General features: G+C 35.8%; 2 protein-coding genes across 2 annotated transcripts; one reads left to right on the plus strand and one right to left on the minus strand.

The window, feature by feature from the left end:
• The first annotated feature begins 926 nt into the window (after positions 1 to 926).
• LOC107799791 (intermediate cleaving peptidase 55, mitochondrial) lies at positions 927 to 10575 on the plus strand. The gene is made up of 14 exons (XM_016622940.2): positions 927 to 1118; positions 1543 to 1617; positions 1816 to 2079; positions 2268 to 2360; positions 3844 to 4050; positions 5062 to 5165; positions 5431 to 5497; positions 5610 to 5717; positions 6211 to 6303; positions 7044 to 7134; positions 7337 to 7407; positions 9263 to 9318; positions 9986 to 10046; positions 10182 to 10575. Exons 1-14 carry the CDS (start codon positions 1059 to 1061, stop codon positions 10281 to 10283), a joined length of 1452 nt encoding a protein of 483 aa, XP_016478426.2. The 5' UTR covers positions 927 to 1058; the 3' UTR covers positions 10284 to 10575.
• Positions 10576 to 10974: 399 nt separating this feature from the next.
• Positions 10975 to 12798, minus strand: LOC107799790 (uncharacterized). The gene is made up of 2 exons (XM_016622939.2): positions 12571 to 12798; positions 10975 to 12048 (listed from the first exon to the last, which is right to left on the minus strand). The coding sequence occupies exon 2, from the start codon at positions 11907 to 11909 to the stop codon at positions 11277 to 11279; it is 633 nt and encodes a 210-aa protein (XP_016478425.1). The 5' UTR covers positions 11910 to 12048; positions 12571 to 12798; the 3' UTR covers positions 10975 to 11276.
• Positions 12799 to 13217: the final 419 nt, after the last annotated feature.

The following is a 13217-nucleotide window of genomic DNA, read 5'->3' on the forward strand; positions in this document are numbered from 1 at the left end:
AGTCAATTCGTTTAATTCTTCAGAACTCATGTAAGCGAGATCGATTGAATTATTCATATGATAGTGCTCCCTTGGTAAAGTACCATTTCCAGTTTCTGCTTTTCAAGAGTTGACACTTAACTTTGATCATGATGTTTCTATATCTCTTTTATACATATTTCTTTTTAACTTTCTATCGTCATTATAGTTTGTAAACTTTGAATATCATTTGTATAACGATTAATTTTTCGTGTTCGTTCTTTCAAAAATTAACCAAATTGACTAACTTAAAGTCAAGGTAGATAATGTCACTATAGTTTAGGACAACAGAAGCATCTGAAAGACATACAGTTGTAGTTTATAATAACCTTTATATTGTCCATTTGTACTTAAGATCATATTATTCATCTCCGACTTTTTGTATCCTTAACCAAATTAGAGAGAAAAAAAGAATTGTTATTAAAAAAATACATATAGAAGCTAGCAGCAACCACGATTCATCTTATTCGTTTTCAGAATTTTAAAATGTGTACGACACTTCTTTCCTTCTCTTTACAATGAGATCTTATTCGTTTTCAGAATTTTAAAATGTGTACGAAAATTCTTTTCCTTCTCTTTACAAGGAAAAAATAAAACAACAATAATTGCTGTTTTGAAGTGAAAAATGACTTTTACCAAAATTAAGAAGCAATAGCAAATATATGAAAATACACTTTGTGTGTATCGCTAGAAGAAACACCTGTCCTCCCCCTCCCTGCCCCCTCAAAAAAAAAGAAAAAGAAAAAGAAAAAGATTAGGGATCAAGGTAAAAGTGGGAACTTTTGCTGTTTCACCAAAACGAAGGGGCCAAATCTGAAATAGAAAATATACATGGACGACAACAAAAAAATATATGGGTAAATGGGTGCCTACTGCAAATATAAGAACTCATAGGGACCTTAAACCTCAAAAGGAGAAAACTCAAGAAACACAGAGGAACCCAGTTCAGTTGTACCAATTACCAAAGTTATTACAAACCTGCAACCATCCCAAAGTGAAAGCGAACCTAAGGCTAAAGGCGGGAAGTAAGCAACAACAGCATGCAGTTTTTCCGAAGAAACCCATCACTTCACAGAATCTCCTCCAGATTCCTTAATCAAGTTCGTTTTCTTTTCTTTTCCTTTTCCGAAGTATAACTAGCTTTTCAATTTTTGTTTGGCTTTTCGATTATCTTACTAGTGTAACATATATTTCATATGTCTTGAGGTTCATTGCAAAAACTCGTTATATTTCTAAATGGGGTTGAGCACGTGGTCCAATACAATTCAGTAGGACTTACAGCTGTAGCCTGTAGTTAGAGGACATTGGATTAATTAATTATATGGCTGCAATTCAGATATTCAAAACGTTTCTTTTCCCTGTTTGCAATTTTTTCCTCCAAGTAGTGAAACAGTGGAATTTTCTCCCCATTCTTAGGTCAAGCTATCATCTTTTTGCTTAAGAGTTGGTTTGGATGTTTACATTTATTTTCTAACACAATTTGTTTTGGTTTGCTGCTGATATCTCATGAATTGGATACGATAGGTAGTCAAAACCAGTGCATATTCAACCAAGAAAGTTTACAATGCTGGGCAGCCGACTGCTGCTACTCACCCTCAGGTACTTCTACACTGCATATGTAGTATTGACATTTGGTAGCATAGAATTAAGACCGTTGACATTAACAAATGATAAATGTGCAGTAAATTTAAAATCTTGTTTTCTTGGTGGTTGTTTTCCTTGTATGGGACATACTTCGCTGTCCTTTGGAGCTCCTTTGTGAATTTCTGTTAAATGTTGTTACATCACTGCATGCAGTTAATGAAGGAAGGGGAGATTACTCCTGGCATTACCAGTGAAGAATATATGCAGAGAAGGAAGAAATTATTGGAGTTTCTTCCGGAGAATAGCTTAGCAATTGTTGCAGCCGCTCCCATAAAAATGATGACTGATGTTGTACCATACAATTTTAGGCAGGATGCTGACTATTTGTACATCACCGGATGCCAACAACCTGGTGGTGTTGCAGTTCTAGGGCATGACTGTGGTTTATGCATGTTCATGCCAGAACAAAGCCCCCAGGTATTTCAGGAACCATTCACTTGCTTCCTTCTTGTTGACAAGAAGCTGTTAATAAGAGAAAAGCTTCGTCCTATAATTTAGTGACATTTTTCTTTAGATTCAGTTACTACCATGATTTTTTGGTAGTTAGTATACATTGTAGCAAGTTAAAGATTGTTTCCATACTAAAAGTGAAAAAGTATTTTTAGGACGCTCTTTGGCAAGGAGAAACTGCTGGAGTTGATGCAGCTCTACAGATATTCAAGGCTGACCTTGCTTACCCTATTAACAGATTGCCTCAGGTAAATCTTTTTTAAAATCATATCTCCAACTGCAAATAAGTTTGAGATTCTTTTTAGAAGCGAATACCTCTCACACTGATAAGTAAAAGGGCATATGATAACATCCCTTCTTTTATTCCTTTCAATAGGACAATGAAGTACTTTATCTAAAAAGGGAGTGGAGACCTATTTGTCTCCTTTCCACTTGATTATAGAAATTTATGTCAGAGAATTGAATCTGTTAGAGTTGGCTTGTAGATACCTTTTGACTGTTGATGCAATTCTTAATATGCGTAAAAGAATTGTTTTTCTCCTTTTTCTCTTTTCTTGCCGGGGAAAAGAATTGTTTTCCTCCTTTAATATGCGTAAAAGGTATAGAGGGAACAAAGTGGATGGAAGTTAGAGTTTTCACCTAAGTTGCTCCGACACGGCAATTTAGGTGCCGCACCCATATCGACACGACACTAGTATGGGTGTGGGTATGGGATCCGTACCGGATCTGGTCAAACAATTTTGGGTACTTTGACCACGACGGATGGAAAAATTCGAGACGAGATACAATTTGATTCCCAAAATCAGAATCTAAGGTAAATTTAAATAAAATAATATACCTTATCTAGAAAATCAATCCTTTACTTATCTATAACTTGAAAATAAAAAGGAAATCCACACTTTACAAGCTATACGTAAGTAATCCACAAAATTTCTCATAATTTAAAAATATTTTTATTTTTTTTGAATTATTTTTAGTCGGATCCCCGCACCCATATCTGTACTAGGATCTGTATCCCCGAATCTTAGAATTTACATCTCGAAGGATCCAACCTCTAGATTCGCACCCATGTCGGACACCCGCACCCGTGTCCGAGCAACTTAGGTTTTCACATATATAGGAGTCGGGCCTGGCTTATTACTATAAATTCATGTTTGATAGGACCTATTACTGGATGTAGCCTTTCCTCATAATTTTGAAAATCAAGCAGGCATCACGCTAGGATCGGTTGAGAATATAATATTATGGGTAAGAAATTGAAGAATGAAGGTTAACAGAAAGTGGACACTGTGTTCCAAATGGAAACTAGGTAAATGATTTAGGCAGACGGAATATTTTTTGGTTGGCTGTATTTGGCTCTCAGGTTAACCGTTTGACCACTTAATGGTAATTTACTATTTAAATCGGCAACACAGAGAACAGGAAGTGAAGATGTATATATGACTGTGTTATTTGTAGAGAACCAGTTTATGGTGTAGGTTTTCTAGTTATTGTAGAGCACTTGCGTACAAGAGTTTAAATTCCGCAACATCGATAAATTCTTACCTTATAAAAAAGAGCAGGAAATGAAGACGAGATGCCGATATCATGATTAGATCTATGTCAGCAAAGAAAAAATGTCAATTATTTCCTTCTAAGCTGTCTTTCCTGTACATGGCTTCAATGTAGTGACTTTGTTTCACTTTCTCCATGTTCCAATTTCTCTTCTCTAATTTTTGCTGGACTTGTCAGATTCTCTCCAGGATGATAGAAAGTTCTTCCACTGTGTTCCATAATGTGAAGACAAGGACTTCATCCTACCTGGAGCTTGAGGCCTATAAAAAAGCAGTTAGCAATTACAAAGTGAAAGATTTCTCTGTGTACACTCATGAAGCCCGATTTGTGAAGTCTCCAGCAGAGCTGAAATTGATGAGAGATTCTGCATCTATAGCTTGTCAGGTAATGGTAGTTCTTTCATTTTTGTCAGGTTCATGGGTTAGAGTGGTAGTTCTTACTCATAGAGGTTCTTGTTTTTATTGGACAAGGAAAAGCAGTCTTTGGGTTATAGAGATGGAAAGATAGAGTGTACACCTGACACTACTTTTGTATATTTATTTGTTTTCCATTGAAGTTGATACTCTTCACACAGTTAACATGTGACTAAGGTATTGATATGCCAGCGAGGTGTTTTCAGAATTTTAAAAAGCTTATTTGCAGGTCAGCTGTTATACAATCTTAAGTAACATGTTTGTCATTTTGCTATACGACAAAATTTTTTAGAAAGGTAAAATAGGTATTTGCATTTCCCTTTTTTTCCTCTTCTTCTTTCATGTCTAGGGTGGTGTCTTCAGGTTGAAGATACTACACTTCTGAGGATCTAAAAAATATTTCACAAAAGGAAAAAGGGTACAGTCAGATAAAAGGATCACCAGTCTAAAAGAAGACGGTTCTTAATATTCCAAAAGTTGGAGTCCCAGCTTTCTTACTTGGGTCAACATATTCTTGGTCTAATTGTGAAGGAACAGTTCTTGCATGTACAATCCTTTCTTTGATAATGTGCTTCTGTGTTAAGTAGTTCAGAAGCTCTAGGCATGCTTAACCAAAAGATGTGTATATACTACTCATTCATTCTATTTCACAATCATGATTTGCATGTTTTCTTATGAGAGACTGGTCTAGAAAATGCTTCTTCCTATTCCTGGATTTGTATGCAGTTGCCTAGCAATAAAGTTGCCAGTTATATGGGAGTTGAGATATTTTCCTTTCACTAATTCAGTCCTTTTTTATACTGTATAAAGGATATTTTTTATTTCTTGATCTTTTAATGTCTGTCTTGTCTTTCGGAAACAGCCTCTCTACCCCTCGGGGTAGGGGTAAGGTCGGCGTACACACTACTAATTCAGTCCTTTTTTATTCTGTATAAAGGTTATTTTTTATTTCTTTATCTTTTAATGTATATATTTTTGGTAGGCACTTATCCAGACCATGTTGTACTCGAAGTTGTTTCCTGATGAAGGAATGCTGTCAGCCAAATTTGAATATGAATGCAGAGTTAGAGGTGCCCAAAGAATGGCGTAAGTTTTTCTTGTAATAATTTTTGGAAGTTTGTATATAGAGAGGAGCACGTTGCAATTTCTAAGTATTTTAGTCTAACATGAGTTGCAGGAGAGTAAATCAAAATGCCACTAAGACCTCATGTGTAAACATGCAATTGATTTTCTTTTTCTTCTATTCTCTGCGATTCTGATAATTTGTTGTTTTTCCTGACTGTTAGTTTTGGTCATACTTCTGGTTGAGATAGTTTCAAGGATTATACATTTTTCTTTTCCTGTTCCACAGGTTTAATCCTGTTGTTGGTGGCGGACCTAATGGCAGTGTCGTGCATTATTTTCGTAATGACCAGAAAGTATGTTTACTGTCTTTAAGCACAGTTGAATTTGAATATCAAGCATATTGAGTAGTAGTATCTAATTTGTTGTTTTAACAGATTGAAGATGGGGACTTTGTTGTTTTAACAGATTGAAGATGGTAACCTTGTCCTCATGGATGTTGGATGCGAGCTCCACGGTTATGTCAGTGATCTTACTCGTGTTTGGCCGCCCTTTGGAAAATTTTCTTCTGTTCAAGTAAGTATAGAATCCATGATTTTCTTCTCCGTTTTCCCCTTAAAACTCAAGTCAAACCCCACTCCTCTGGGTAAAAACCCTGTTAGCTGATCAAAGTCATAGACAACCTTCCATTTCAGAAAGAATGCACTGACCTAAATTGAAACCCCAGACTACCAAAAGCAATCTAGAAAGACAAACGGTAAAATGAAAATCATCAGGTAATGTAGCCTAGCAGCTAGCTTCACCCTCCAGTGGTATGAGTTATGAATCTTAATTCCAGATCCTCAATGGCCTTGCTGATTTGATGTGGATGTGAAGAATGAGAATGATATAATCATATAAAGTTCCTCCTTATTAGAAAAACAAAATTTCAATTTTACTTCTAAGCTACAGATTATGCTTGAGAAATAAATTCTTCCCTTGGTATGGTTTTAAATTGCTACTTTTCTGTGATATAGTCTCTATACATTATTGTCTGGAACTTAGTGATACACTCCAAGATACATTTCAGGAGGAACTTTATAATCTTATTTTGGAGACAAACAAGGAATGCGTGGAGCTGTGCAGACCTGGCACAACCATCCGAGAAATACACCACTACTCGGTACTATTTTAGTTAATCCATCTCGTAATTTCTTTTGGTTTATATTCAAGGGGTAGCTGAGAGTAGGAATTTAATTTTTTTTCTCTTGCCTTTCATAGACTTAGACCCAGTTATATTGCCAAGTTACATTGGTAGTCTCGGTGATAGAAATTTGGGTACAGTTGTGAAGGCCCTACTCTTGCTTTATGTTTTGCCTAATTCTCAAGTTACACTGACTTCCACCTCCTATTGTGAATAGCAATGTTGCTTCAAAGTTTTCGTTCCTATGCATGAGCCGAGGAAAATGAGGCTTGATGGCATTTTCGAAGATAAGGAAAAAAGTTTAATTCCTTTTAAGCCTTTGAGTATAGAGGTGTTGGGAAGAGATAGATGCCTTTTGATTGCCCTCCCTTGATTTGAAAATAGTATTTGTTCCCCCATTTCTTCATATATGATGAATAATGCTTTGTAAAATAAGCCAGTAAGGTAATGATTAGAGGTGTCTAATTAGTGTAGTGTGTGGTAATTGATTCTCAGTGAAGGGTAGTATTACCTGGTTGATGCAAATGCTTTATGAATTAAGGGTCATTCTCTGCATTTGTTGTTAGGGCAGCTGTTAAAGGTCTTATTACTGTTCAAGATATGGGCGTATATGGTATATATTCTGTAGTGAGTAATTGCCCTATATCAGCATGCTCTTTTCTTTAGATACTTGAGGACTGCCAAGGTCTCATTCTTTTTTTTTTATTTGATGTGTATAGGTAGAAACGCTGCGAAGAGGATTCAAAGAAATTGGGATACTAAAAAATGATCGGCGTGGAAGATATGAAATGTTAAATCCTACAAATATAGGTCTTTCCTTTTAACCCTTACTCTTCCGCTGCAGATATAAGTACAAATGCATGTGCAATAGCAGCAGAAACCTGCTCCCTCTCAATTGTCTTCACAGTTGCTAATGCTATTCCTATTATGCTTTTTGCTGAAAAGAGAAATGATTTCTTGTACCGCTGCAACCATCTCTGAATGAATTTGGTTTGTTCAATTATATTTCCAGGTCACTATCTAGGAATGGACGTTCATGATTGTTCTACAATTGGAAATGATCGACCTCTGAAACCTGGTGTAGTAAGTTTCCTTCCTTACTGATGATTGCTTTGATATTTGAAAATAATCGGGAAACTGCTAGGTTTGCAAAAGAAATTGGTTGTCATTATTTTGAAATCCTCCTAACGAATGAGGACCAGTGACTTGCTCATTTGGAAACAAATGAGCTTTGCCATAATGCATCACTCTCTTTTAGCAATTTACAATGAGTTTTCCTCCATAGGATAGTTCAGTCATTCTCTCTTTGCTTCTTGACTGGATTACAATATGAACCAACTAAGAATGCTTATGTTTTTAGAGCCATGTGGTCAAATTTCCCTTTTCCTTCACTTTTTTCATTTTTATAGAGATGCAAAGGGTTAAAAGAGAGGATTGAATGATGATATATATGAATATTTTCTAAACTGCTTTTGTCATATGCACCTCTTTGGTCCTATTGCAGCTTCTAATTTCATCACTTCTACTAGTAGTTACATGGAGAAAGTTAAATTCAGAAATGAAGTTGGTTAGGTTACATGGAGAAAATTAAATTCAGAAATGAAGTTGGTTAGGTTTATTTCTATTGAAGGATGTGTACATCAGGGTAGTGCGTGTATTTGCATAAAAATTATGTTTGAAATATCTGACGGTCCAATTAGCAGAAAGATCAAAGTATCTTTTGCTTCTCTCTAGATTCTATATAGACCTTTGTTTTGATTGATTAATTTGAAATATTTGAAATGATTAATTCCTCGACCGCTTAGTTCATTAACCCCGGCTTCATACACGATGCAATTTTTGTTATTGATAAAGGTTTCGTTCCTGGTATGTCTACTCTTTATCAAAAAGTAAAGCTCTTGTATATCTTTTCATTCTGAGTCACAAGGAATGTAATATTCCTGCAGAATGTGTAATGTTATATGCAATTGTAGTAAAATTTCTCAGTAGCTCGCGCATCTTGTTTTCATGTTGGTACTGCAAACTGTTAACTTATACTTTATGTATAATCCATTTCATGACAAGTACCTTGCTCTTGTGAAAGGTACTTAACGTCCAACATGCTTGCTTCCATGTATGAAAAATTATTAGTTATCCCATTTTGCTCCTTTTTCCTTCATTCTTCTAATCATAAAAAATTGGAATATGCTCCCGACCTGTCTGATATGACAATAAAAACATACACAATATATATCAAGTCAGCTGTTATATGCAAAATTACTGAAGGTAATTCCAGTAATACAGCTTATTGGTGTCAGCGGTAGATTTATGTTAAATTATGCTTTAACTGAGGTCTATTTTGCCAGTGATATCTGTATCCATGCATTTGTTTTTAGTCCTTACAAAAAACAATTTCAGAACTACTATGTTTTTGAATAAGAAGCACCATGAACATGCTACTTAGAGGTCTTAGTTTGTATAATTTATGTTGATCATATCTGTGGAGAAATATGCTAATTTTGCGTGGGCCGTGGCATTTGTATTTGAAAGAAGTACATGACTTTTGATTGTTCTGAGATTATGTGCAGAGTCTAGTTCTTTGACTTCGGGACTATGGAAAACTTTGTGTTTACTCTACATTCATACATCTAGACAAGGTCATGGCCAATTGCGAAACATGCTTTACGTTTTTTTAAAAGTGACGGAGACGCATATAGCTCAGAATGATGAGATGAAATTGGACAAAGCTAATAGTCTAGGATAAAATTGCCTGGTCATTGTTTAGACATTTGTAAACTCCTGTTCCCTCTGTTTGTTTCTACATTAACCTTGATGAGGCGGTCATTGATAAGAAGAATCTCTGACCCCATAAATAGATGAGTCCTTTTCATCTTAGCTTCCAATTACTTGTGATTTCTGCAAGAACTTGTGATCAATCTTCATGGACTGTTATATGTAGGTCATCACAATTGAACCAGGAGTATACATCCCTTCATGCTTTGATTGTCCAGAAAGGTAATACTTGTTACCTCATCAAATTAATGTTCCTTTTGGCATGCATTCAGAAGTTACTGTATCTTAGATCATCCTCCAGATTCTTGGTTTATTGAACTGGTTCTATCTGCCAAAATGTATTATGGTGGATGGACGAAGAGTTACTCTTTCATGCAGAAAAGATTGAGAATCATATAAAGATGTCTGTTCTAGGTGGGTCAGGTAGATCTTGTAGGTCTAGTCAACATGTTAATCTAAGGACATTGTAGCAGAAGTAGTCGTATCGTGCAAAGGAGTCCCAGTTTGGTTGGGCTTTCAGTGAATGACTGATGGCTACTTGTATGTTCAACCGAGAATGGGATCAGGAACCTTTACTTCGAAATTTCTTTTGCAAGGTTCGAGAAAACTTCCCAGAAACAAATAGCTCGAAAGAAATATGAAAGAAATATTCCACGTATCAATGGCATATTCTGGCTGTCCCATTCTAGGGAAAATTGTTGCTTTTGTCATAAATCTTAGGGAGAAAGAATTATTGCTCACTTGAACTAAGAAGCTTCATCTGCTGATTCATCTATTGTTAAGGAGCTAGATTATTCTCTTACCCCAATAAGGAACAACGTGTCTGTTTCCTTAGAATTCTTGATTTTTACTCACTTATATATGTCTATATTCACTTATGCTCATTCAGGTTCCAAGGCATTGGATTTAGGATTGAAGATGAAGTCCTTATTACAGAATCAGGTTATGAGGTATAGTTACAGAAATCGTTCAATTGTTTGAACAACCGAGTTATACAAGTACCAGTTCATATGATCTCTGATACTTTGATCACTTCCGACACTTGTTAGCATTCAAGACCTGATTTTCTGCCCTACTGGAAACAGGTACTTACTGCATCCATACCGAAGGAAATTAAACACCTCGAGTCCTTGTTGAACAACTTTGGCAGTGGGAGAGGAACAGAAATTAGAGCTGCTCTCAGTTAGTTCTGTTTTTAAAGTCTCCAAGTTTCTACACAGAATCAAACAAAATAGCAGGACCAGAATCTGAGTGATCCTTAGTCATGCTTGTTTTAGTCAGAAGTTTTATATCTGCTCCTCATTCTTTTCGCAGCCATTTCTACTCTACTAGCAAGAACGTGGATCATTGAATAAGAATGGGGTTTCGCAGCCATTTCTACTCTACTACCAGTTCATATAATGATTTATGTTATACTCATTTTAATAAGAACAATTTTATTGACTTTTATTTATAGAATAAGTAGTATAAGTTGAAGGATCGCTAGGAAGCATTTCTTTGTCATACAGTATTGTCTTTGTGCAGTCCAATATTATCTAAAGATCATAGTTATATGTATCCAAGCTGGATTCGTTTATAAAGTACGGTTCAAAATAAACCCCTAAAACTTCCAAGAACAGGTTAATTCTTTTGGCTAATAGACACCTTTATTTTTATTTTATTTTCCATAAAGTTGCCAATAAAATTCAACTATTGGCATACATTTGAAAACTAATGGATCGTAATTAAAAGTAGGCGAACCATTAATTGAGTCTAGCCTTTATCTGCCTCAAAAGTCAAGATTAGAAGTAGGTGAACCGTGAATTGAGTCGGGACCACTCGATGTCATATAATGAGCTCTAGAATTAACTTTCAACACTAATGCCTTATTTATTTTTTTCCTTTTTTTATATAGTCAATAGTGATTAAGTTGGAATTCATCCAAACTGAGTTCAAAGTACATACGAGTCTAAAGTTACTTTGGCAAGCCCAACTTCGAGTTATATGTCTGAATTTCTTTTTTTCAGAAAAGTGTTTTTTATTATGTTCTACAAATCCATTCAAATTCTTTGTAACATCTACACATCTAACCTGTACAGCAACAGATGACTTCAGAGTGCTGTTCATGCCATTCACGATTCTCTAATTAATCTCTTTAAATCTGCAATTTTTTGCAGTAAAAGCTTCTTTGACTGACAAAATCACTTTTTCTCTGGATTTTGGCCCATCAATGTACTGAGAAGTAGGTTAGTTAACTGCTCCCGCAGTTGGTAATTCAATGCCAAGTTTTTCTCCAAATTCTCCTTGGTAGCGAGAAGTTGTGTTTTTCTCATCTCAGCAGCAGCAATCTCAGAATTATTTGAATGGTTAAGGTTGCCTAGAAGTTGTGCAAATCTTGCCTTGAGCTCATTGACGTGATTCCTCAATTCCTCCACTTGTACCTGGCATTCAACCAGGAAATTACCCACCTGTTCCCTGAATTCCTCCATTTCTCGACTTCCTAAACTGTAATAGCTCTGTTCCTCTTTCTCTAACTCTTCCAAATTGTCTACCTCATCCTTCAAATCCCTGTGTTTCTGAAGATTCTGGAGATAATCAGCATCGAGCCGGTGGAGGCGAGACTTGAGAGAAGAGATAAACAAGTATTGGGAAGCAATTTTGCGATCAAGCTTGAGGCAACGCTGTTCCATGGATGCGATGTTGGAGAGTCTGGAGGCCAACACCTGAGACTTGCTTTGCTGGAGCTCTTTCTCCGACTGAAGAATAGAGAGACGCTCGTTTCTGCTCTGCTCCATCTGTTCAAGTCTTTCTCTGAATGCCGACGGAATCGCCATTGCTGCTTTGTCTGAAGTTTCAAACTTAAGATTCAGGAGTTTTTAACTTCAGCCTCTTAAGTTTAATTTGAAAATGATGCTGGGCGGCTAAACATTAATTAGTGCTCCTCCAAACGGCTATCTGTGCACTTGATGGTTCCTTGAGAAATGATAAAAATTATTACTAATTGTTAAGTATTTACAATAATTTGATATAAAATTAATAATCTCATAACTCATGTTGGTAATATTATTATTAGTACAACAAAAGACAATTAAACATCCGATTGTATAACAACAACAAACTCGGGGAAATCACACAAGTGGAGTCTGGAGAGGTTAGTGTGTACGCAAACCCCTACCCTGTGTAGGTAGAGAATCTGTTTTTGAAAGATCCTCGAGAATGAACAGAAAACAATCAAATTTCAACAACAAAAGCCAGAAAAATGATAACAGCAATGTAAGAACCGAAAAAATAGATGGAAAAAAGTAATAGCACGAGCAATAGCACTAGCAATAGCGAAAGTAATAGCAACAAACAGTTACCACAGCAAGTAACTAGAAAATCGAAGCAGAAGATAGCAAGAAAACAATCATAATACTAGCAATCTGAGAACAATGACAAGATACTAACAGACTAGCCCTAAACAACCTGGTATGGATTAGAAAAACGCCCGACTACCTATTATTCTTTTCCCCTAATTCCGACCTCCACACTCTACTGTCAAAGATCATATCCTCGATAAGCTGAAGTCACACCATGTGTGGGATTGACAAAATTTAATATCAAATCTATTTTCTATAATGGAATTAACCAAACAACAGATTGTAAAAGATTTCTAGTTCTAGAGCCAAAGTAAATAACTGGCCCACTAAGAATTGTATGTGTCGATGTTATGGGTGGGAAGGAAAAGGAACAGATTTCTTGAATGTAATTAGAGGGAGTTGGTAGTTGCCATTATTTGGCTACTACGTAGTGGTTAAATGTGTGTAACCATCTCACCGTCCACATTTATTCAGCAAACCATAGCTATTACTTCCTTGGACAAACTAGACTCTGATGGATTTCAACTAGCATCTTTTGGCTGAGAGAGGCGCGTTGTGCAGCAGTCCGTTGTCGGTTAATTAAAGAAAACTGATACACAAAAGAGAAAATAAAATTCAATTTTTTTTTGGCTTAATTACTTTCAAGATCTTATCATCTTTTTTTTTTTTTTGGCGTCAAGATACTATTGATTAGGGAGGTACAAATCAAGGAAGCAGGTAGTTGCAATATGCAATAAAGTGATCCTATTTTTAGTGATAAATAGCAGTGACAACATTTAGTAA

Source organism: Nicotiana tabacum, chromosome 19 (genome assembly GCF_000715075.1).
Source record: "Nicotiana tabacum cultivar K326 chromosome 19, ASM71507v2, whole genome shotgun sequence".
NCBI lineage: Eukaryota > Viridiplantae > Streptophyta > Magnoliopsida > Solanales > Solanaceae > Nicotiana > Nicotiana tabacum.